General features: G+C 36.9%; 5 protein-coding genes across 5 annotated transcripts; 2 read left to right on the plus strand and 3 right to left on the minus strand.

Annotated features, from left to right (window-relative positions):
* Positions 1-2,812: 2,812 nt before the first annotated feature.
* On the plus strand, positions 2,813-3,842 carry LOC113737193 (protein DMP2-like). Its single transcript, XM_027264457.2, has one exon. It carries the CDS (start codon positions 2,945-2,947, stop codon positions 3,575-3,577), a length of 633 nt encoding a protein of 210 aa, XP_027120258.1. The 5' UTR covers positions 2,813-2,944; the 3' UTR covers positions 3,578-3,842.
* A 3,902-nt stretch (positions 3,843-7,744) lies between these two features.
* On the plus strand, positions 7,745-8,504 carry LOC113737893 (protein DMP2-like). Its single transcript, XM_027265034.2, has one exon. It carries the CDS (start codon positions 7,787-7,789, stop codon positions 8,351-8,353), a length of 567 nt encoding a protein of 188 aa, XP_027120835.1. The 5' UTR covers positions 7,745-7,786; the 3' UTR covers positions 8,354-8,504.
* A 2,266-nt stretch (positions 8,505-10,770) lies between these two features.
* On the minus strand, positions 10,771-13,224 carry LOC113736939 (uncharacterized). Its single transcript, XM_027264161.2, has 4 exons — positions 12,131-13,224; positions 11,587-11,794; positions 11,352-11,481; positions 10,771-11,250 (listed from the first exon to the last, which is right to left on the minus strand). Exons 1-4 carry the CDS (start codon positions 13,039-13,041, stop codon positions 10,994-10,996), a joined length of 1,506 nt encoding a protein of 501 aa, XP_027119962.1. The 5' UTR covers positions 13,042-13,224; the 3' UTR covers positions 10,771-10,993.
* A 1,214-nt stretch (positions 13,225-14,438) lies between these two features.
* On the minus strand, positions 14,439-17,912 carry LOC113736302 (uncharacterized). Its single transcript, XM_027263202.2, has 4 exons — positions 17,556-17,912; positions 17,052-17,153; positions 16,489-16,615; positions 14,439-15,008 (listed from the first exon to the last, which is right to left on the minus strand). The coding sequence occupies exons 1-4, from the start codon at positions 17,772-17,774 to the stop codon at positions 14,791-14,793; spliced, it is 666 nt and encodes a 221-aa protein (XP_027119003.1). The 5' UTR covers positions 17,775-17,912; the 3' UTR covers positions 14,439-14,790.
* A 496-nt stretch (positions 17,913-18,408) lies between these two features.
* LOC113736904 (pyruvate, phosphate dikinase, chloroplastic) lies at positions 18,409-24,810 on the minus strand. Its single transcript, XM_027264107.2, has 20 exons — positions 24,673-24,810; positions 24,455-24,511; positions 24,028-24,261; positions 23,700-23,837; positions 23,326-23,488; positions 22,947-23,182; positions 22,714-22,842; positions 22,433-22,612; positions 22,134-22,271; positions 21,530-21,694; positions 21,290-21,451; positions 21,100-21,189; positions 20,788-20,926; positions 20,449-20,626; positions 19,976-20,105; positions 19,576-19,704; positions 19,246-19,383; positions 19,072-19,149; positions 18,774-18,865; positions 18,409-18,672 (listed from the first exon to the last, which is right to left on the minus strand). The coding sequence occupies exons 1-20, from the start codon at positions 24,676-24,678 to the stop codon at positions 18,627-18,629; spliced, it is 2,628 nt and encodes an 875-aa protein (XP_027119908.1). The 5' UTR covers positions 24,679-24,810; the 3' UTR covers positions 18,409-18,626.
* Positions 24,811-25,692: the final 882 nt, after the last annotated feature.

Genomic DNA, 25,692 nt, shown 5'->3' on the forward strand with positions numbered 1-25,692 from the left:
CAAATTGATTGAATAAACTTTATCATATTTTCTAAATTTTCTGGATCTATAGTATCTAATATTTATTCTCCAAATCTGTTTATATTTATGTTTTCTGTCATTAGTCGATTTATATATAAGAGAAAAAGAACAGATGGATTTTAGATTCTTAAATCTTAGGTGGTGTTCGGATTACAATTTTTCACTAAAATATTTTTACATTTTATGTTTCAAATCACCATTTTACTTCTACATCTTATCATATATATATATATATATATATAAAAACACTAAAAACTAGCAATCTAAGCGAGACATTAGCGTTCGGTATTACTAATGAACGGTTGGTGATTAACGAGGGAACGTTCGGAAATCCTCGTTTAGATTACTCGATGGAGGAGCCAAAAAAGATTAATAAAATATGAATAATACTAGCGGAGTAACCTCTAGCAATCAACGAGGTGAATAGAATTCGAAGAGAAAGTCAAAGTTTATCATCCAAAGCACCTAACACCAGGGACGAGATGTTAGGTGATTATTATAAGGTTATCATCCAAATCACCTAACTCATTATTCTTTCCGAAGCGTCCCTTGAAGTTGGGAAATGCAGAATTTTCAAGGATTTCATTTGATCCCTCCTAAGTTCTAACCAAACAATCTAAAACTTGTGGTCTGGTCAGATTACCTCGTTCAAAGGTCCATAGCTAAGACTGATTGTTGTAATAATTAACCATTCCATCCCTTTCAAAAAAAAAAAAACTTGGGTGTTGCTAAATTATTTCGTTCTTGTATAGTATAGCCGACGCCAATTAGAGCATAAGATAGAAGGCGCAAGTTGATTTCTTATGTTTAAGAATTAAGATTGCAGTGATTATTCAACTTTAGACACGGCTTAGGGTGCGTTTAATAAAATTGAAATCTGAAAATTGAAGTTTAAAATTTAAAATATGAATATATTGAGTTATTGAATTGTTAAATACCAAATTTGATACATTTGATTATATATCACATTAAGTGATGAGTGAATAGTTTATTCACTTATCTTTTGGAGAAATTTTGTAAAGAAAATTCAGTGCCACTTAGTTAATTCAAATATTCAATTTTTAGTTATCAAACACATCTGAACGTATTAAGAAGATTTGAATTCGTTAAATTTAAGTGGTGAATGGGATAATGAAACAAGACTTCGTAGTAATAGTTCATTAGCAAACTATATTTAACTATAACGTATTTGAATTTTTCAAGGCGAACCTTTCTCACTTCAAAAATTGTGTTTTGTTTTCTCCCCTCCTCTATTTCCTTGATATCGACACAAGTAAATGGTGTAGTAATCAAATTAAGAAGAAAAATTTGTTCTTTGTCTGTAAAATAGTTGGAGTTTGAGCATAAGAAAAATAATGAACGAAGCTTGAATCTGAATAATTCAGGGTACAAAATTCTCAATGGAGACACATATAGGGGCAAAAAATTCTTTGAACGCTATTATCTACATATTTAAAACAAAAGAACATGTTTCCAACGTAGTCACAATTTGTGCTTTGTTGCTTGCCGGGTTATCTACAAATCTGTTTTTCTGAAACAGATAATTTGCCGTACGTTTCTTTTGATCTTTATCTGTTATGACATAGGATTTGAATTCTCAACTGGGGTAGACCCATGTTTTGACTTATTTATTTTTGTTCCTAATACAGTGGACTGACCTATATATATGTCCTAAAATTCACCTCATTTGACCATTTGAAGAACCCTAAATAGCGTTGGTAATATCAAAAATCAATTAACACTTGCCAGCCACCTGAGTAATTCACCTTTAGAGAATACCCCATGACATTTTTGTGCTTTTAGATGCACATTAATTAAAGAGTTCTGCAATGCTAAAACCACTAAACACTCGCCGCATGAACAACTCTCATTAATAAGAAATTCTGATTTTACACTTTTGGATATCCATTCCTTGGCTTCTGCCCAAATAGTATAGTAGTACTGCTTATAAGAAGTTCAAAACTAGAGACATGACACCACAAGAAGTTTTGCCCGTCGCGGTGAGTTTAGGCCCTATGACACCACAAGAAAAAATGAGTTTTAGTAGCCTAAAACTTTGACCTATAAATAACCTCAAGCATTAAATATATATTTTGGACCAGTAATTACACACGTTTAAGTTTTAAACAAGGTCTGATTTGCATCTCGTCAAGAATTCAATGCACCTGCAGCATACTATTTCGTTCAACAAATTATTTATACTTAGACCAGATAAAAGCAAAAATTTAGTTTGTAGGTAACTACCTAATTAAATAGACTGTGCTTTAGATTCAGAAAAGATGTTATCCTAGTTGCCTTAGCCAATCGACGTATTTAGACCCTTCAAACACCCCTTTGTCTTTTCATATTGGAATGGGAATTATATCCTAAACTTTTACTGACGATCCTAGTTTTTGATAGCACGCATGCATATATTTTATTCTGTTTTTTTCGTTGTTATATGATCTTTTATACACCTTAATGACGTTTTACATTCCAAAGAAAACTTCTTAATTAACACCTCCTTTGTAGGAGACAGTGACGTGAAAACATCCAACAATTATTTAAAAAAAAAAAAATTAACTACAAATGTATCATTCTGCATTGAAAAGCCAGCTTGTTAAATGATTCAAAGGAATTCTATTCAGAAAAGAATTCTCATGCTTCAAGTTTAGAAAAATTGGCACCTACCGAAAAGTAAAAGCCAAACAATTCTGCTTGTTTCTTGTTTAAGCTCAAAGACCATTTATTTTCCGTGGAAGTAACTTCATCCATCTTTCCCTCATGCTCACTATAAAAACGGAAACCCCACTGCTTCTTGCAACATTCATCCTTCAAAACAAAAACAAACAAGTACTATAAACTACTTCAAACGGATTCAACTTCTCGAATAATCTCTTCATTTCTTTCTCAGAGTGTCCTTAAACACTCAGCTATCAAAAATATGGCCACACAAACCACATCCAATACTGCTTCCTCAAGCTCTAGCGTTGGTAGCATCAAGGACAAAACATTCACCGGTGTTGGAAACCTGATTAGGCTTCTTCCCACGGGGACTGTTTTCCTGTACCAATTTCTGAACCCAATTTTAACCAACAATGGCAGCTGTAGCAATACAAACAAGTATGTCTCAAGCGTACTTTTCGCGCTTTGTGGGATCTCTTGTTTAATCTCAACATTCACTGATAGTTACAGAGATGATCAGGGAAATATTCATTATGGGATTGCAACGTTTAAAGGGTTTTGGCCAACTTCAGGTGCAAGTTCATCAGTGGACTTCAAATCATACAGGCTTCAAATTGGAGATTTTGTTCATGCTACACTTTCCCTGATCGTGTTTTCCGTTCTTTCCTTGTTGGATAACAACACAGTTGAGTGCTTTTATCCTTCCTTTGAGTCTACTCAAAAGGCTTTGTTAAAGGCCATGCCTCCTGTCATCGGCTCAGTTGCTGCTGCTGTTTTTGTTGCCTTCCCCAACAAGCGCCATGGCATAGGTTACCCTTCAGATTCAAGTTCGAGTTCAACTTCAACCACTTCAAGTGGAGTCCAGCCATCAAATGCCGAGCAGAAGGCTTAATTTCTTGGATATACACAGCTGCTATAGTAACTGTTATCAATTTGCATTTGCACAAGCGGTCTGAATATAGGAAACATACATAAAATTTTATCAGTAAATTATGTGATGTGAATCTTAAACCTTATGTGTAAATTGATTAATCTACCTTCATTGTAAACCCCATACCCATAGGAGTTGAAGAATGTAATCATGGTCCAATTATAACTTTCTTTGTTTGTTGATTGTTTGGTTTGAGAATTGAAAAGTCTATTAGAATTATTATTAATTGTTTGGTCTCCCCTTTCCTTATCATATGACTGTAACTGTCATTTGATTGGTTATTGCAAAAAATTGAAAGAGGTTTTACACGCTAGCGAGGCTGCTGGCACGCGCATTGAATATGTAATCTTGTCTCTTGATGATGATAACGGGCTTTTCCTTCATGCAATAGTATGCGTAATTAATTTATGGATTAATCTTTTCTACACTGACAGTGTATACACTATCAGCATTAGATGAATGACAACTATGCAAAATTTGAATTTGAAATTCAATTTTTGTACACATGTCATGAATCCAACGATGATAGTGTATACACCGTCAGTGTAGGAAAGATTTACTCTTAATTTATTCTGTAGCCAAAGAATTTCAAGAATTACGTTATGAAGAACGTATACCCAGTCCTCCTATACATCAATATGAAGTTGATTTTATGTGTTACAATTGAATTTGATGTTTTTGGCTTGGCGCAAATTTTGCCTTATAAGCTAATATGTAGTTGAATTGTGACTGGGCCAAAAATTTGAGCGTATAGAATGAAGTATGAAGATCGATATAGACTTATCCATTTCGCTTTTCTTCGGAAGAGGTACTAAAAGGTAGACGAATGAGATGAAATCAGATTTTTAAGCTTTGACGAATGAGATGAATTCAGGATCTCTCTGAGCCATTGGCATACACCACTTTTGTTTAAACAGGATGTTAATTATTAGCATGCAGAAAACTGTAAATAGGATCTTGTAGCATAAGGTTAGAAAGGAATTTAGGGCATGAAAACACATGCTTATATTTTCAAAGCATTACGTCATGAAAACCTAAGAATCACCTGCTGATTTGCTCTAATATAGTGACAAATTCCTAACACAATTTGAAAATACGTGATCGTGCTATAGCTAAGTTACCTCATGCTCAAGCTTTTCTCCTGATTTTGGAAAATGTTAACCTTGAAATACGCACAGAAATTCATGGATACGGTGAGGTAAATTCCGTTGATTACCCTTTTTAAGTTTATCAATAACTTTACGTTATCTTGACCATCTTTCATGAATTTCATACTTTTGATCTTCTTTTGTACTTTTTTTTTGGTTCGAAGCGTCACGCTTTTACCTTTAGCAAACCTAATGTCCAACTAAAAATTTGAGTATATGATTTCCAAATTAATAAGGTCCCTGTAAATGATACCAAAGCACCTGTACATCATAAGCATTTTTTGCACTAGGTGGTTATATTTTGACCCCCAAAAAAAAAAAAAGACCAAGAATTATTGATCAACAGGTCATAGCTCCGGAGTATTTGCGAACGTAGCTTCAGTCGGAATACCAACCCAACTTGTACCGATTTGCTGAAAGTTTTTCATTCTTATTTCCGTTTTTGAGCACGGGTTTTTCTGGTAGAATTCTATCTTGTCTTTACTATGAATTATTCCAACCATCCGGCGCTGGGCAGATGTCAGCCCTCATGCATGATGGTCTTTGCGGAAACATATGTGTTTTTGGTAAACAGCATCTAACTCTTTGACAACATTAAAAAAATAATAATAAAATAAAAGCTCTGCCCTCCCTCTATATCTAAGAGATGGAAGGGCAGATGTTTTTGGTGCGCCCTCCAATCAAGAATTGGAACCTCATAATCACTAGCCGAGTATACTTTTCTCTCATGACTATTTTGGTTCAGGACTCAATATTTTAGTGTTCTAGGCACAGAAAATCACACCAATCCATTTTAAATGTGGTGGTTAAACTCTACTATGGTGACGATATTGTAAGGGAGGTCCGGCAGAAAGATAGCTCGACGTCAGGTTGGCCAATTGGAGTAAGAGAACGTACTCGACATGAATGGTAACTTCCCCAGCAAAAAAAAAAAAAAAAAAAAGAACACATTCGAGCACGCAGAAAGAAAAAAAGATAACGTAAACTAAGGATGATAAAAACTGAAACAAAATCCATCTTGCTCGTTTTTAACGTATGGAAAACCCAAGGAATCGTGGTTTTTATTTTTTATTCATTGTCAAATGCACTAAGTTTGAGTACGAAGATTTGTACGGGTTCTTGGCTTTCTTGTTTCCTTGATTGATTGAATATGGGGCTGCGAGGATGGCCGAATCATGTAGACACATATTTGTGCCGCGCGCCCTAGAAGCTGATTACCTTTTCCTTTCTCTTCAGCGAAAATCTTTCTCCAGCAAATATTAGTCTTAGATAGTCCACATGAGCATTTTCTACATTAACTTTAAAATTTTTAGTTGGTAACTAATTTTAGAAATAGAAAAAGAAGAACCGAAAAACTTTGCTAATGGGAGCTAGTAGTTACGAAGATAGTAATGCCACAGATTTAAAAATACTGAATTAAAGGGGCAAAATGAAAAGAAAATATTCAGTGAACAAAAGAGAAAAGTATACATGCAGAAATAAATCCCCGCCTCCCTAAAATGGAAAAATAAAAAGACAACATTATCTGGGCCTCAGTCTTTCGATGGGCTGAGTTGGCTAAGGCCCAGGAATTTTACATGCTTATCCAAACTTAACGGCCCAAGTAATGGGGCAAGTTAGATGGGTTATTTCGAATTTTATTGCCGATACGGCGATAATACAAGAGATCTGTGTGATTTATGATTCTCGGATATTGCCTTAATCCGTGATGATGATTGAAACTGAATTCATCAAAATTTTTCTAACAAAAAAAAAAAAAAGTCATTTCCCATTCCTTCAAGTTTTGCGGGAATCTCGTTTACAAAAGGTCAAGTTTTGTCGGTGAGTGATTAAGTGATTTATGATTCTCGATATTATGGTGATTGAAACTGAATCTACCTAAACTTTTCTAACAAAAGAAATGGTCATTTCCCGTTCCTTCAAGTTTTGCGGGAATCTCGTTTACAATTGTGATTGCACAGCACAAATTTACGGTAGAGGTAGATTAATTATTAATCGTATCGATAAAATTGAGTTGGAAACACAAATTTAAGAAAGTGACAAAGTACTTTTTATCCGTTTCTATTTTAGTGTCTATATTTACTATACTAATGCGACTATATAATTTGAAAATGACTACATGTAGAAGCCCATGTCTATTCCGCAGATGCAAGCATATATACATGACAACAAAATTGAAGTATTTATAGTACATTTATGACTCATCGAGTGCAGATGAACAATGCTATCCGCTAGGGCTATCGAATATGATAAGTGGGCACAACTTGCCTGTTTGTCTATGCATAAGTGGCGTTTGAAACGCAGAAGTACCTAGCTTTGCAAATCAAGCAAGGCAAATTGCTTCTCATCTCCTACTAAGTTGTAACTTCTTACATAAACTCTTAAAAAGTAGTAAAGCCATTAACTTAAATGTTACACGAAACAAAGTGGGAGGGCCACACTGAAAATGGAACAACGGAACGATGATATTAAACTTGATGAATATATATAAGGCACTCAGTATTTGAACCAATGGTTAATGCTGTTCTTCTACTAACTATTCTATACTACAAAAAAAAAAAAAAAAAAAGACAATGTGAAAATTCGAGTATCGAACTATATGCAAGTATCAATATTCTGCAGACGTTTAAAAGTGAACCTAAAGCTATAATCATTTGGTTTGCAAAGCGGAATCAATGTGCACCAATTGTTCGCCTTGCACAGATCATCCAATGGACTATGGATTAAACGGCAGATTAATTGCTTTTATGTTACATCAATTCAAGCTTGCTCGATCTGTTTAATTGCGACCGTTGGAGCTTCATTCGGCCAATATCCCAACTTAAATGGTGATGTAGGGAAATTCTTTACATAAGCAATAATAATTTTTTAGGAAGTCAGAATTATACCTTGTACGTAAAAGCAACTTTTCTTGCATGTTTTCTCTATATAAGTAAGTACCATATCAATATGCACATATACAACATTTTATAGCCAAAAGTTCTCTGGGGCTAAAAACATGAGCAACAAGCAAGATTGAAGCATGGCCAATAAAGCAAGCATAGCACAAAACGCATTTGTTGGCCTTAGCAGCCTCATCAAGCTTCTTCCAACAGGGACCGTCTTCGCCTACCAGTTCCTCAATCCTTTGTTAATCGGCGGCGACGGCGACAGCTGCAAAGTAGCTAACAAGGTCCTATCTTACATTCTAATAGTGGTTTGTGGGCTTTCTTGCTTTTTCTCAAGCTTCACAGATAGCTACACGGATAGTGACGGAGAAGTTCATTATGGTATAGCAACTTTCAAGGGTTTTTGGCCGAATCCTGATGACAAGGATCTGTCGTCCTACAAGATTCGATTTGGGGATTTTGTGCATGCATCTTTTGCTTTGTTGGTGTTTGCTGGTGTGGCCCTTTTGAACGATAATTCCGTCGACTGCTTCTATCCATCTTTTGAGAAGCATAAGAAGGTTGTGGTGTCGGTGTTGCCTACTGTGGTTGGTGCGGTTTCAAGCGCTGTTTTTGCCTTGTTTCCCACCAAGCGCAACTACATAGGCTATCCTCCTTCCAGCCAGAAATCTAATCCCCCCAAGTCTTTACTGGATGGATAAATATGCTAAGGATTCGTATACACGACAACGAAAGTATATGCACTATCAGTGTATATAATAAGATTAACTCAATTGTATCTGTGATTATTGATTGTAATGCGTGGAAGAAGTCTGTCTGTCTATTGAAGTCTTGTCTTATTAATTTGTTGTATCTATGGATGAATGACATTACTATTTTTTTCCTTTTAATTATTTATGAGTGTTTCATCATGCTATTTTCAAACTTGTGAACCGCTGGCAAGGGTATATGCTTTTGTTTGGTCATGAGTCTATTCCTGAAGAATATAAATAATCTGTTAGTAGCTAGTTCATAAGAGTATTGGGAAAAGTACTGATATAGAAGATTATAATCCTAATGAAAAATAAATTAGAAGAAAAATTGACAAACAATTTGGCGTCTTATCAGCACTGTGGATTTCAAAATTAAGAAAACTGAATTCCAGATACTCGAATGCCAAATTAAAGGCATCAGATAGATGTTGGTAGCTCGTGCGTGATAGTAGCATTCGTAAATGGCTTAAAGTTTGACTTTTTGGTACGAATAAGTAGAGTATGTATATCGACATAAATATGGAAATTGAAAGAGAAATAATTAAACCCTTCAAAGGCATCAAAATGCTTATATAGTTCTTGCCATTGAACTTTTATCTAAGAACATTACTCAAAAGAAGATCAAACAAATGGTGGACTTTTACCGCGTCAAAGAAGGCAAGAAGGAAGTTTGCTCCCTCTCCCTCGTTTTTATTTATTGAAGTTTTCTGACGGGTGTCTAATGAACATTTGTTAATACAGTTATATTTCATGTATATATGTACACTAATAATTATTACCTTCCTTTCTATTTATATACTTTTCATAATTAATCTGCTTACATTTATACGCTTTCCTTAATTAATTTTATATTTTTAAAAATTTAACACTTAAAATACATCTTAAAGAGTATCCTTTGAGTACTCTAACCTTAACGAGTGTACTATGGGTACTCGTTAGACAGATCATTTATTTATTTAAATTTCCATTGAGAAGGTAGGCAACGAGTATAAATATTGGTGGGTTTTCATTGAGAAGGTAGGCAAGAAGAATAATCCTTGTGGGTTGTCTATCTACTAGGGAAACTGGAAACTTCTTGTTAGATCTTACGCAGTTATATACTCTCAATAGTGACATCCTACCAAAGTAGCATCCTATTTGAGAAAAAACCTCAGAAGCAAGACTTTGCACCTTGATCAGTATCAATCATAGTTTGCACCTTGAATTCTCTCTCCAGTTGTCTCTGAATGCATGACATATGTCCTTATTTATTAACATTAGTTAGAATTAGTCAAATATAAAATGGTCATATCCTTTTCTAGTGAATAAAGACACATGTCATGCGTTCAAATGTATAATGTGAAAAATGGAGAGACGATCCATGGGAAAAAAGCCAAATCCAACATCATTTGGCCAAACTTATCGTCACAAGGTCATCTCTTAAATTAATTACTGTAAATTCACATGGACAAAAAAATAATTGAAATCAGAAATAACGTTGTTTTCAAAGATCAATTCACATCATAGACTAATCCTCTCTCACAGAATAATACTATTATTCTTATGGATTAAATTTTTATACACGACCAATATAGAAATTTTTTTATACTAACAATTATAAATATATGCTATTTGTGTAAAAATCAAATTTAAAATTTAAAATTAAATTACATGACATATATTCAATATCATACATGTAAACACTGATAGTGCATGGAAAATTTATCCTATCATCATCATCATCATCATTTGTTGTGAGTGCAAGAGTTCATGATCAATACAAATGAATTACGTCTAAACATTATTACAAGGGTGGGATGAATAGAAATAAATTACATGATCACAAAAAATATTTACTAAAATTTCAGAAATTGTCAGTTTTATTAGGGGCGTTTGATGGCTTCTTTAATTTTCATCAAATTGAAACTTCCAAGCAATCCAGTTAACTGAGTTGAAAAGGGGGAAGAATAAAGAACAGTCTTCAAATTTAACATGGGCTGGGTCAACTGAAGCAGTATTTTGGGTACCCAACGGCAGACAGTCACTTCTTTAGCCAATTTGCAATCGCACAATCTCATATATGGACGTCCACTCCGAAGCCCACAAAGGATAACTGGACTCTCTGTGCTAAAGAAAAGACATTGAATCGGTTATGGGCCATCACCAAGCGAACTAATGTGGTAAAGCAGGTAATTAATTAGTCATACAGCTTTAAACTAGCAAAAATAAATTGTTGTTGAGTTTGCGAAAAATATAACGGGTAATCTATTGATTACTCATTTTTCAAATCATTATGAACACATTAATGTTTTTTCTTTTTTAGGTTGGATTGCAAAGATACAGAGGAATAATCTTTCTTCTTTCATTATGAGGAAATAAAATGAAGATTTAGACCAATAAATTGGTTTCTTCTTTGTGATAAAAGCCTTCTTTTGAAGCATAACTAATTGTATTATACAAGGTGATAAATATGCTTACACATACTTCAAATAAGTATCTCTCTACCAATGATCAAATTCTAAATACTTCAAAAAAAAAAATGCAGGCAGACCACTTTGGCTCAACTTTAGGGGAGTTTTGCACAAAGGGCAACCTGTATTTTTCATGTTCCTATAAGTGCCAAAATCCTCTTGAAGTACAAGAATTTGTGATCTTTACAACTCTTTGTTTTAGTTTCTTGTGTCTTTTGCCACCCAAATGTTGAGCTGTATTTGCTGCTTTCATAATATCAACCTTGACTATGTGATGATCAGATGTGCCTTTGGATGAAATGACCGAGTATGATCCAGGCACAAAGTTGTATGGCAGGTCAGGGGAGGCCATAATATAGTCCACACGGGTTCCATATTTGCAGGTTCCCTGAACACCTGTTTCAAGAAAACAGGGAGTACTTAGAACAATTGTGTTGGATCATGAGAGACCTTTTAGGGGGTGAAATGTGTATTAAATTAAAGATAGAGTCTAGTACTTTGGCCTTTGGCAATGATGACCACTGGCTCAAATTCGCCTGGAAAGTGCTTGGCATCTGTGTATTCTTTTTCCTTCAAGAAATTCACCACTTGAGTTTTTGGTGTTGGTTTTCCCAGCTCCTCGTAATACTGTCATGTTGAAAATTACAAGAAAATATTTGATTAGCTGACTTCTTGTTTGCTATTAATGCTTAAAAATCTTTTCGAAAGGCGGAGAAACAAAGAGATTGCTACCTTCACAATATTGGTCCATCTTTCAGATGAGTAATCTGATGCATCAAGAGAATTGAGGCCTCCAGCCAAAATGTGTGGATGATCACTTGACTGAATAATTGCATTGATTTGCTTCATCCTCCAATTCTCATCTAAATGGTCAAGTTGAGTGCAATAAAAGTTGAGGTCCCCCACCCATGGGACATCAATTGTAGCCTTGAGCACATTCCTGCCATTAGCAGCACAAACAAACAATTGGAGTTTGTTAATTCTTATGCATTTGCTACTGCTTAGGCTATCAAGAATATCAGTATTCTGAAGTCAAATTTCAGGACCCTTTTGGAGAAGAGAACATTATTGTCTGATGGAAAGAACCCACAAGGCTTCTAGCGATAATGAATGGTAATGAGATGACAGGGAAGTAGGATGAAGCTGTCATTTCTGATCATCATTAATGGATCGCTACAAGCATCGGTAATATCAAATATGCCGGTTCTTGTTTATTAGGACACAAAAGTGAACTATGAAGAGGAGAGAGATAAATTCCTAGATTAAAGTTACTCACCTGAAGTCCTTGTCATCATAAATTCTCTGAACTTTCCACTTCTTAATTGGCCATTTTGACATGATAGCATTCCCATACTCAGGAGCCCAGCTTTCTGCAAAGACATAGTACATACCTAAGGCCTCAGCCAAATTAGACAAAGGGGTCATTTGTTTCTCTTCCTCAGCTTTCACATCTTGCAAAGCCAAGATATCAGCATCCAGTTCTTTAAGCACATCATAAATGCTCTTACTTCCATCATTCATCCAGTTAGCCATGCCAAGGGGAAAGCATATGGGAGACCTCATTGGAGCTATGCTGTTTGTGTAGAAAGACACTATATTGGTCGAAGAATCTTCCTCAAAGCTAAGCACCTTGTTTTGTGCCAGTGATATCTCATTTTCAGGAAGATTTATCGAAACTTTTGGTTTTGATCTGGTGAGTTTGATCTGACTGGAAGTTAGCTCCGGATCACCAATTGTGGGGTGCAGGGGAGACTGTTTGAGTATGCTCTTTGGACGACCACTCACTGGCTTAACCCGAGTTTCACTCTTCAGATACTCTTCGTCGCCAGGAATGAAAACAACCGACTTTTCAGCCTTGGGAATAGCAGGTGCAAGTGAAAACAAGGCTGCATTGAAAGTTGCAACTCGAATAGGCCTTTGTGTAAAAGCAACTTTCACTTGTCCATTTACGTAACTTGGAGAATTTTTGATTGTTGCTTCTTTGTTAAGCTGACCTTTTGAGTTCAGCTTCCCAAATCTCCTGATTACCACTTTAGGCCTCGGACGCCTCCGGAGCAACCACCTTATCCTTGAGCAAAGGCGTCGAAATCTCCTGCTTAGGATACGCAACATGCGAGACAATTTCTTATTGTATACAAGCCCCGAAATCTCTCTTGATTGAAGTGTGTGCATTGAGTCCTCCAACATATGAATTTTAAGATTGCATATATGATCTGATTGGAGTTTTCAAGGGTTCACTTTTTATTTGGTGAACCCAGTTGAAAATGTGTGTTAAGGGACCTGCCAATGCTCAATAGACATAGGGAGTGGACTGTGGAGGGGGCTATAGAGACAAAGCACATCCCAACTACTCCAAGAATTGGAGTGGAGGCTGACAGACGACAATGGTGCCAACATTGTTGATCTTCTATGTTATGACAACAAAACTATAACTACTCCCACCTGTTAAAGAGACTTTTTCTTTACAGCCAATGGAATCAGATTATAATAGGAGGAAAAAAGGAAAAAAGTTCTTCAAAGAGTCTTCATGGTTATAATATTTAGGGTGATGTAACACTCAATTCACATTTAAGTGTTATCTGTAAGCCCCGAGGAGGTCAATGTAGACTCAAATACTGATCAAGAATATGTTGACCAAAGAAATGCAGCACTGCCGGGCACCAGCACAACATCAAAATCACTATTCAGCAATCAGTACTGTTAAGAACGAGTCTTTTAAGTCTAAATAATTTGGTGCAGCAGCTTATCTCACTTTTACTAACCTCCATGAGATACTTCTTGGTGTTGCTTTTATTCAGTCTATTTGTCAAGAAGTCAAAAGTGTGTGTGGATGTGGAGAGAGGCAGCTAGAGATGGTGGAGAAAAATATTGGAACCCAACTGCAGCAAGGGACCCCAAATCCACGAGGGAACATGCGAAATTTTTTTGCAATTGGCTTGTCATTGAATCATTAAACTTGCGTTCTTAGTGTCCAGCTTTCGAGTCTCTGGACATTATCCAAATTTGGTACCACATATGATGACAAGATGGAACTCTCTTCATATGCAGTACTTTTGGAGCTAATGGTTTCGTACAAGGGCAAAAGATATATAAACCCAAAAATCACGTTAGGTATTAAATCATGAAGAGACTGACACAGGGAAAGAAAGGGTGTTAGGGGTGGTGGTCATTCTTACAACAGCAGTCAAGAGGTGTACCAACTAATTATCCAGCACGGCAGAGACGCCAATCACGCACCAGTTTTATAAACCAAAAAAGATGCTCCTGGAAGACTTTTTACCAATCAATACAAGACACCATTCTCATGCTAAATCAAACCTCAGATTAAGCAGGATGTCGACTTCAGAAGCTTTTGACACATTCAAGAAGTTCAGAGGGATATTAGTTAACAGTTGCGTGAATCATTAATCAATTGTTTTGAGAAGAACCTTAACAACCTAACCACTAATATTCTAAGCATCACATATTCTCGTTTAAGCAAGAGAATAATCATCTCACAGGCACAACAAATGGACACTCACTTTCATACATAACAGAGTATAGTTTAAAGAACTCAATAACAAAATCCAGAAAATGAGGCAACGTTGGACAAAACAACACAGTTAATATTGCGTTTGTAACCTTGAATCGAAGATTAGAACTTGCTAGCTAATGCTATTCTGATACAGGATAAAATTGTAATGTTTACAAAAGCCAAGATACAGGTTACTCTACTGTCGGCGAGTTGGTCAATGCACCTTTGCAATCCTAAACGGTTAAGTAGGTAACTCGTTTTGCCTTTTAAAGCACAATCCTTCCAGAAAGTTTCCATTCCTTTCTTTTGATCCCGTCAGCAGCAGCAGATAACAGTACGCCTTTGACCAAAAACTCATATTGCCTGTGGAGTTAATAAGGCCAATTTTCACAGGGAAAGCATAGTCACATATTCTTCCAATTCTAAGAATCAAATAGTCCATCCAGAAGATTAGATGATGAATCATCTTTCACACTCTCATCAAAAAACCCATTCGAGGTATTCTCTCTTTTAAGTCTTCGCTCCTCAACAATAGATTCTGTTGTTTCAGCACAGTAATTCTTCCTTTCCTGCTTTGTTGGTCTTTCAGCCACAACAAACTTGTTGCCTTCACGGGTTCTCTCAGAGAATCCTGCCCAAACTGAAAAGAACCGAATGCGAGGAACTTGGTTACCAACATAAAAGAGTGAAGTAAACTCCAAAAAGACTTCTGCAACTATATGTTCCATCAGAAATTGTAATAGTTTGCAAATTCAGTAGCACAGAATACATAAGCTAACAAGGAGCGCAACTTCATCTGCTGCACTAAAAAATGTACTGTTCTGTTGGAACAGTCTAGAACTAGACATCCCATGTGGAGTGCATCCACGAAAAGGATCGAAGACAGGATAAATACAACTAGAGGGTGAGGCACACTCAATGTGTGTGCATATTTAGGGAAAATAAATAATGAGAGAAAAATTGTATTGGTAACGAAGAGTGAAAATAAATGCAATCCTCCAGTCAGGCTGATTCTTGCAGCATTTCAAGCAAGGAATATAATTACAGAGTAATAGAAATGGAAAGTGATGCATTGAAGTAACATTGATTAGTGGGTTAGTTAATAGTGAAGGACTAACATGGGAAGAGTGTAATGCTAGTTATGTAGGAGTGGGAAGTTTGATAGATAAGATGTGGGTAGATGATAGTAAATACTGGAAGGGTATATTTGGAAAAACAAATAATGACATTTTTTTTTTCTTTTTACACCAAACCTGCTCAGGCTTAATAGATAGGGTGATATAATCTTCTAACTAATTCTTCAATAGCCTGAATTAACTTTCAAATTTTAGGAAACAAAATATGCAATTTAGTTAACTAACCTCAAACTCCCACCCCTGGCACGGGGTTGACTACCTTTCCCTATCTCCTAGGAACCAAGTAGCAAAGATTGATAAGTTAACCTCCAATATTGTACTCAAGCTATAAAAAGTCCATCTGGCTTTAGAATTTCCACTGACCTTCCCCATGAAGGGCAAAATTTTATGGCAGTAAAACCAAAGCAACAGAATATCTAATGTGTGAACTTCCTTGATTTCATGCAACTATCTTGACTCTCACACAAACCAAGCCCCCAAGGATCAAGTATATAGAAAACTAAGGTGTAGGAAGAAATGCAATATCCTCTCAATGGATTGACAACTCAAGTGAAAAGAAGCTTTCCCTATTCCTACAACAAAATTTCCAGAAGTCCAGTCTGCCTATCAAAACCGTCTGCAGACTCACTATTAAATTCCTTCCAAATAGATCACATCAAACATATGATCAGCTTAACAATTAAACCTGTTTGTCATGTATTAGCACTGACTATTATCCAACTTTTAATTCCAGAAGAGAACACAAAAAAAGAGCTTCAATTCTACAGTCTTCCAAATTTTTGCAATAACCACCCAAAATGCTGCTCTAAACTTGAAGCCAAAGGTTTAAACAACATGAAAAGGTAACATACAGATTTGTTTTACGTATGTCTACATACTATTGTTTCATCAAACATGATTCTAGCTCAGTAAACCAAATTTGCATGGAACAAAGCAATAAATGCGCTGATGAGATAGTATGTTCAAAAGTGTAAGCAGAATTACCTCCAAAGTGGTGTAGAACAATAGAGGCTGCAACAGTAACATTTAAAGAAGCTGTGCCACACCCATATTGCGGAATGTAAACAAAGAAATCACATATCTCACACTCTTTTGCAGAAAGCCCCGTTCCCTGCAAACTTAAGTCATCGACTCATTACAATGCTATTATCTAATGCTATCTAGGCACAAATAATTCAAAATAATTCCTCATTCACAAGACAAATGCACAATTTAGAAAAATCAGTCTTCAGATCACTAAACTTCAACCCATTCGCTGACGTGCACAAGTAGATGTCAATGTAAGGAAAACAATGTTGAAGCAACTTATTTTGGTCAGTTTTAGAGGAAGTTAGAATAAAAAATGAGATTGTGTTAACCCATATTTTAAACGTCGTCAAAAGAACAAGATTAACTAATTATTTCAAGAGTTCCAAACATAAAGGCAGATATTGATAGTGCCATTAACCTCTAATGGTGACGAGTAACCTATCATACTTCAGGAAAAAGAGTTTTTTTTCCCCTCTATATTACTTTGTGAAATACAAGAAATGAGAAAGGGAAACTACCTCATTACCAAGAAGAAAAGCAGTGCTTCTCTTGAAAGGATGTTGATTCACAGCCACAGCATCGTCCGTAATCTCCACCCCACATATATCACAATCCCTCTCCTGGTATCAAACAAACCAAAACAAATCAAACCCACCAATATCAATACAAAATTCCCAGCTCATCAAACTCGTATAAGCATCGATGGAAATCCCATCCATTCTAATCATGCATCCAATACTCACAAAATCCAGTTGATGAATCAACATAAAATCCTTTTAAAAAAAATTTTCCAGCTCATCAAATTTTTAGAAAAATCCACAAAGATGGCATTTTTTGCTATTACGCACGCATAACTGACAGAAACCACTCGGTCAATCAATCTTCAAAAATATCCTAAAAAAGAACCCAACTTTCCATATTTCAAGAAAGCACAAAAGGCGCTTATGCAAATCAAGAAAGGAGGGTTCTTTCTTGTCATCCTCTTTTTTTCGTTTTCTTTCTGATGATGTAAAATTGGGAACCTTGAGGAAGGATTTGGCGAGGGAGAGAGAGTTGAAATGACGGAAATTGAGGTGGGAGGTGGAGCCATGGCTGCCAAAGGCGTTGAAGTCCCGGCGGCCCACTAAAATCAGCTCTGAGACTCCAAAAGCAGTGCAGCTTCTGGCTAGCGTTCCCACGTTGTGCCTCTTTGCTATATTGTGTATTAACACATAGCTCTCGTATCTCTTCTCATTCTCCATCTAACCTTTCACATGTGAGGCCGAGCTGCGGCGGCAGGAGATGGCGGAGGCGGGGTTTTAGGGGCCTTCTCTGCAACAAAAATCAGAGCCCAAAGGATTTAAACCCCACTACAGGGTTTAGATTAGAACCCCAGAGAAGCGGAAACGGCTCATTTCGTCCATTTTATTTTGGGTGGATACGACGTCGTTCGAGCTGCAGCAGACGAGTTTTTTTTTTTTTTCAAAGCTAAAAATTATTTTTTTCAAAATAAAGGGTAAAAACTAAGAGTTATGTTCAATCTTTGGCTTGATTAGAAGATGACCCAATAATTGGGAATCAAACGGAGCCTTAATAGATGAGTTTGTTTAATTATGCACATATGCGAAATTCTACATTTGTTGAGTCAAACTTACATCTAATTGGGAAATCTTCACAAATTTTGCCAAATTCTTTTCAAGTTTGATTTTAATTACTCAACAAATTAATCTCAAAAAAATACTTAAACTGGCTCATTTGATTCATCTCAAACACTTGAGCTTTCTGATAAAGAAGAAAGCGTGATTCATCATGTCCTAATCTTGATGTAAAAAGCCTAAAAAGCGAAACAGAAATGGTGGTATGGTACCAGACAGAGAAGGCCTCAGGTCCTCAGTATGAGAAACATAACAGATATTCACACATTTCCTTTGCTTCAATCAACTATTTATTATATACACAGCAACATCCAATATATTGTCCTTTTATTTGTTTCTACATTACATGGACTTTTTATCTCAATGTTCATCTGCAACGACTATACATGTATACTTATTTATACACAACTATCCCGATGGAACAGACAATAGAAGGGCTTTTTTGCCCAGAATTCCTTTTCATTCTACTGCAACTTGAGCTGCTGCTAGCCTTGCAATGGGGACCCTGAAATATGAAGCTAGCCACAGTAAGAAGGTAGCATCTCCAGTGCTTTGATGTCATTGGAAGTAGGCTATAGAAAGAGATCATCAAGTGAAAAGTGCAACCTGAATGGAGAGCATGAAACATAGTCAAGTCCAGCCTCAGCAAAGAAGGCAACAGAAGAAGGTTCCCCTCCATGTTCTCCACAAATTCCGACCTGTTTGTCAAACACATTGATTACCAACATCAGTCTATTAACAGCTGATGACTTCAAGTTAAAGTGACTAAACCTACAAAATTCTAACAGCTGATGAAAAGGTAGGTCTGCTGTTAATGGATATGCATTCTTCCAGATGACAGTTAATATCAATGCCTGTTATATATACTGTAACGTGGTTAATTGTTGATCAAAATCATACTCACCTTCAAGCTCGGCCTCGCTGCACGGCCTCTTTCTGTAGCGATCTTGATGAGTTGGCCGACACCCTTCTGATCAAGTACCTAGTCGCGATGGGAAAATGTCCTCAGGTAAAGGAAGTAGCTTTCAGAATTTTGTTTCTGTATTAAGATATAAAACTCTTGAATTGGTAAGCTAACCTCAAATGGATCTGCTTGTAGAATGCCTTTAGCCAAGTAAATGGGGAGAAACTTGCCAACATCATCTCTACTGTACCCAAATGTCATTTGAGTGAGGTCATTTGTCCCAAAGGAAAAGAATTCTGCTTCCTTAGCAATCTGTATTTTCATTGCAGACATGCAACGTGAGTATGAAGGTAACTTTTAGTGATGTACGCTTCACATCCCTCTTAAAGCCAAGCAGCCTTTCATTGGTATCTTTACACTTTTTAAAAATTTTGAGGTACCATTCCTTCATGATTTTAAACGCCTTCCCCAAAGGGAAAATAATGATGACGTGTTTCAACATACCTCATCTGCAACAAGAGCAGCTCTTGGGATTTCTATCATGGTTCCCACCTTATAGCTCAGTGAGGCACCCATCTCTGAGAAGACTTTTTCAGCAACATTTCGTACTAAGCTTACTTGATGGCCTAATTCCTGCCACTTAAAAGTTTTAATCAAAGCTTGGAAATGAAAAACCAAAGCAATAGTCAATCTGCTTGACTTTGTGCTGTTCATGGTTGCAAAGAATGAGGCCAAAGTTACACTTTCAACCAATGCATCCTACAATCTATTTTCTGTTCTCTTTTTCCATATTTCTGAGTGGGAGGAGAGCGAAGAGTGGATTGGAGAACTTTTTCTTCCCATTTCCATTCAGATAATTGAAACAAGTGCTGAAGCAAACAACTAATAGAACATCGAGACTTGCCTCAGGTGTTCCAACAAGGGGCACCATAATTTCTGGGAGTACTGTAAAGCCTTGATTTCTAAGAGAGACTGCAGCCTCAAAAATTGCCCGCACTTGCATTTCTGTCAACTCCGGATACGATATTCCAAGTCTGTCATAAGAAAACAAGATTACCGTATCGGATTTTCTGAGATCTCGATCGTTGTATCTGTAAACATTCCTGCTAACCTGCCGAGTGCCTAACGTGCACTGAAGTCGGACAGATGATTTTTTATACATATATTGGTGTCATACTGTGCTCAAATATTACGGGAAGAAAAGCAGAAAGCCAGCATATAGGAGCTCATAACCACAATAGTCAACCAAGTATTCATTGCAAATCTGTCTAGTTATTCGGGCAAAGAGTATCTGTTACTATTTCTCTTTAGTTTACTCAATCGTATTGAAAAGTTTTTCTTCGTTGAGTTTAAGATGCTTAGTTTTTAGAACTACACCTGCATCCTCGAAATCCAAGCATTGGATTCACTTCTGATAATTTCTCAATCCTCGAGTAAACTTCATCTTCTGACATGCCTGTATCTGTAGTTAGTTGACCAACAATTTCTTCAAGGTTGCCTTCTGGGAGAAACTCATGAAGTGGAGGGTCTAGCAGCCGAATTGTGACAGGAAGACCTGCACGTATAGAATCATCTATTTTACAACTAAGAAGTGTGAAGCATCTACTGTAGCTAGTCATCTTTTTGCTATTCTTCACTTCTTCCATGTGATAAAATTTTGACATCCTGTTGAATGCTTGACTAATCAAGATAATCAATTTCCAAAGACAAGAATACCATCCATAGCACGGAAAATGCCCTCAAAATCAGATCGTTGATAAGGCAACAACGAGTCCAGGGCTTCCTTCCTCTGCTCCAGGGAAATTGCCATTATCATCTTCCTAACGGCCTTTATTCTTTCATCAGAAGCAAAGAACTGGAACACAAAAAATGAAGTATTTAATTAGTTCCTTACTCTGAAACTACCAATTCATGCAAGTTTTTAGAAGCAAATAAGCAGGAGATGTCTAAGATGATAAGCAGGATTGTGTAAAATGAAGATGACAAATTAAGGAGAATTCCACAATAGGAATAGACAAAATCAATTACCATGTGCTCTGTTCGACATAAACCAATTCCTTCAGCACCATTGTTCCTTGCAGTAAGTGCATCATCAGGTGTATCTGCATTTGCCATCACCTAGCACAGTACATGAACGAACTAGATTTATCAGCTTTAAAAGTATTTGACTGATTCAGACATCCAAGTCTACATTCTATGGCATGGATGTCTATCTAACCTTAATCCGTCTTATTTTGTCAGCCCATGACATGAAGATCTCCAAATCACCTGTCATGGCAGGTGGAGCCAGTGGTTGTTTACCCAATATCACTTCACCCGTCGAACCATTTAGTGAAATCCATTCTCCTTCATTAATTACTTTACCTCCTACAACTAGAGCCTGCATTTTGATGAAACAATAAGTATCTTTTGTACTGGTTAAACCTCAGGTATGCTGATTCAGTGTCTGTAGGTATACCCTTTCAGCATCATTTACGCGGATGTCACCACAACCTGAAACACAACATTTTCCCCAGCCACGAGCTACAACAGCTGCATGAGATGTCATGCCACCTCTAGCTGTCAAGATTCCGGCTGCTGCATGCATTCCTCCAACGTCCTCGGGACTGGTTTCAGTTCTCACCTTCAGCCATATGAAAAAGTTGAAAACTGTAAACAGTGGATACATGAGTTGAATTAGCAGCATTTGCCTAATTATGGTAAATATAGCTGGATGCAGCACTTGTCCAGGGAAAAAACTTTTTTCCCTTCTTTTGTTACAACCGAAGATTCTCCTTATGCTTGCAAAATAAAAATTTAGCCAACTGGTCACCACCCAGAAATTAAATCAAAAAATTGACTCTGGCAAAAACCAAATAACTACATCATCTTTCAAAAGTGCTTTTCCATGCATCAAACTCTTTATAGACCAAATTAAGCACATAAAAGTCTTTTCTTTAGCATATGCACCAAAGTAACAAGAAATCAGTATCACAGTTGACGCATAATGAACTCAGAACTTCTTCCACTCTCCAACTGATGCCAGGTTATTAGTTGGAGAAAAATGAAGAAAATGAGCATACCAAAATGACACACTTTCCTTGCGTGTGCCATGTTTCAGCATCCTCAGCACTAAAGACAATCTGCCCAACTGCTGCTCCAGGTGATGCAGGCAGGCCCTTTGCAATCACTTTGTCTTTGTAAGCATTTGGATCCTCAAACTATACCGAACAGAATATACATTAGAGTTACTGGGAGTTAAAGATTTCATTTAACTCTATATAACTATCATCTCTTCAACCGAGTGGTGCTAATATAAACCTTTACTTTACCTAATACATTGAGAATATTCTAGGCAATCTTCACTGACACATGTATATACCTGTGGATGAAGAAGTTGGTCAAGATGCTGTGGCTCCACCATTTTGATTGCAGTGCTAGTGTCAACAAGCCGTTCATTAACCATGTCCACAGCAATCTTTATTGCACCTTTGCCTGTGCGTTTTCCTGATCGACATTGCAACATCCATAGCCTATTTTCTTGAACAGTGAATTCAATATCCTGTAAAAAAAATAAGAGGTTAACAACTGTGTCAAACATAAGAGGTCACCATTTATGTGGTCCAAGGAAATTTACATTTTTGAAGAAAATGTAAAGTTTACCATCATGTCTTTGTAATGTCTTTCTAAAATTTCACAATTCTCAACAAGTTCCTTGTAAGCTTCAGGCATACAATTCTTCATGGTATCCAAGTCCTCAGGTGTTCTAATGCCAGCTACAACATCCTCTCCCTATATACAACCATTTCTAAGTCAGTTGATACAAGAACTAATAGGAGCCATCAATCACAAGTGCTTTATGGAATAAAACAAAAAATTCAGTACTAATTCAGGACCTGAGCATTTATCAGAAACTCCCCATAGAGCTTCTTCTCACCGGTGCCTGGGTTCCTGGTGAAGAGAACACCAGTACCAGAAGTGTTTCCCATGTTTCCAAAAACCATGCTTTGGATGTTAACTGCAGTTCCCTTCAAACCAGTTATTTGATTAATGCTCCTATATTTAATAGCCCGAGGACTGTCCCATGAATTAAATACTGCCTTGACTGCCAATTCCAACTGCATTTTTGGGTCTGCAGATGAGCAAAAGCACTTGTAAACTTAAATGGACAAATTTCAAAAGAAAGAAAAGAAGCGCCTCTTGATAAAGACATCCTTGAGAGAGAAAGATACAAAAGTGGATCTTATGCACAGGTGCTGAATGTCTTATGGGTACCTGTGGGAAACTTTTCTCCCTTGGCCTCAAGGTAGACACTCTTGTACTGTTCTACCAGCTCCTTGAGATCAGAGGCAGATAGGTCAGTGTCCAGCATTATGCCCTTTTCATCCTTTAACTTTTGCAGCTTTTCCTCAAATAGAGAATGTGGAATGTCCATCACCTTCAATTAAGCAAAGGCAAGATGAGAAAAGTCCTCCTCACCTTACAAGTTAAAACGCTAGCTATTGTGCTTAATCTTTGTTATGAAGGCACAGAAAACACAGAAAAGGTTAGTCCATGACTTCTTGCAAGCTTGTTATCAAAGACCATGCAAATCAAGTTCTAGATACTAAAAGATGTTTCCTTTAAATTACGAAGAGTGGGACACTCACAACATTTCCAAACATGTCGAGGAACCTTCTGTACGAGTCATATGCAAAACGCTCACCACTTTTTGCAGCCAAACCAGCAACAACCTCATCATTTAGTCCAAGGTTTAGGACTGTATCCATCATGCCTGGCATCGAAATCTGAAACAGACGCCGAAACCTTGATCAGTCATTTAAAAGTGGAAGTGCACAGCATCATGGTTTGGATGTTTACTGGTGAGAATCTTAAATGGAATAATCAGGTTAAAAAAGATGTGATATGCAGTGACAGAGTGCAAAGTAGGCAAATGGAAGTAGGTGTTTTTGCATGAAAAGACCCCCGAAAACATACCGCTGCACCGGATCTAACAGAGAGGAGGAGTGGCTTGGAAGGGTTCCCAAGAAAAGCTCCCATATCCTTCTCCACGATGCCTAAACCTTCCAATATTTCCTCCCACAATCCTTGCGGCAGCTTCTTGCCACTCTGCTGATATTCTTCGCATGCTTCTGTTGATATCGTCAGTCCAGGCGGGACAGATAAACCAATACTTGCCATTTCAGCAAGATTTGCACCTTTTCCTCCCAACTACAATAAAAACAAACGAAATTCATGGCAAACATAACTAAACAAGCAACAAATTGCATGCAATCAGATTTCTTGATTTCTAAAGGTGGAGGTGATAAAGCCTTCTTATAATAGTTTACATTTGTAAACACATAATTTAAGGAAAAGGTAATGGAGGAAACATGCAACTAAAAGAAATATTTAAATAGCTTACCAAAGACTTCATGCCCTTGTTGCCCTCACTTCTACCTTTGCCGAAAGTAAATACTCTCTGTGCCAAGAAGAATGCAAATTGGGTCAGATCAGAAAGTTGGAGAAGAAACACCACTAATTTACTTAATTCACACTTTTAACACTTTTTACACAAGAAGTTCCTAGACAATTGCTAAGTCTTCATTATACATTGCATGATTCTTAGGCTAGAACATTAACCTTCATGGTGTCACCGATTAATGGACAAGAAGTCGCTTGCAGAAGGGAAATACCAGAACTCCGAACTAGAACGGTTTAGCTTTTCCTCGAACACACTAGTCTTATATATACAATTTCTCAAGCAAACACTCACAGTCCTGTGATGACACAGAGAGAGAGAGAGGGAGAACTAGCCACGTGTATTACCATGCTAGATGTCAATCTCTTGCCGCTATATGACAAACCTGAACGAGGGGCACAAAAGTTCAGAAGGCACCGACTACAGTAATATCTTCGGCCAAGCCATGACTTATTCACCAGTTCACACATGATAAACTGCAGCCCTTGACGGATTAACCAAGGCGCCCTTGTTATATTCTGTCCAATTCAAGAATTACCGTATTCTCTGTTATTGGTTTATATTAGGAAATGCACTTTTTTCCTGCATGAAAGTTCGCAAAAGTAACTTCTTTTTTTTTTTCTGATTTATATATATGCTCAAGTCTCTCGAGAACTCTGCATGCCATTAAATTAACTAAGATCTTATTCAATTTGGAAAGAAAGGACAGCACCGTACGGTTGCTGTCACTTAATACTCATTATCTCCATTTTCAGGTATTCACTTCTTATAGAGGCCAAGCAGACAAGCTGTTAAATTGAAATATTCTTAACAGCGAATCAAGCATGTTTTTATTTTTCATAAACACAACATGAAATTATATTGCCATACAAGTTTGGAACACAAAACTGAAAAACAGTGTCTTGATCGACTTGTGCATCCTATGGTGGTACCTTATTGGTTGTTGGTGCATGGTCCGAAACAGGGGTAAGTATTGCTTGGGATCGAATGAGGGGAGGCTCTCTTCTCCTGTTCTTTGAATTTGACAGCCCAGTTGCCTTGATACCTCGACCACCGCCACCACCATGAGACCACCTGCTAACATGAACGGAAAGAGCTGGAGTGGCTCTGAGAAGATCAAACTGATCAGCATACTTTCCTCTCAACAGTTTTCTTGTGTAAACATCATCTGTGATGGACTT

The sequence above is a fragment of the Coffea arabica genome, chromosome 3e, assembly GCF_036785885.1.
Source record: "Coffea arabica cultivar ET-39 chromosome 3e, Coffea Arabica ET-39 HiFi, whole genome shotgun sequence".
In the NCBI taxonomy this organism is placed as follows: Eukaryota; Viridiplantae; Streptophyta; class Magnoliopsida; order Gentianales; family Rubiaceae; genus Coffea; species Coffea arabica.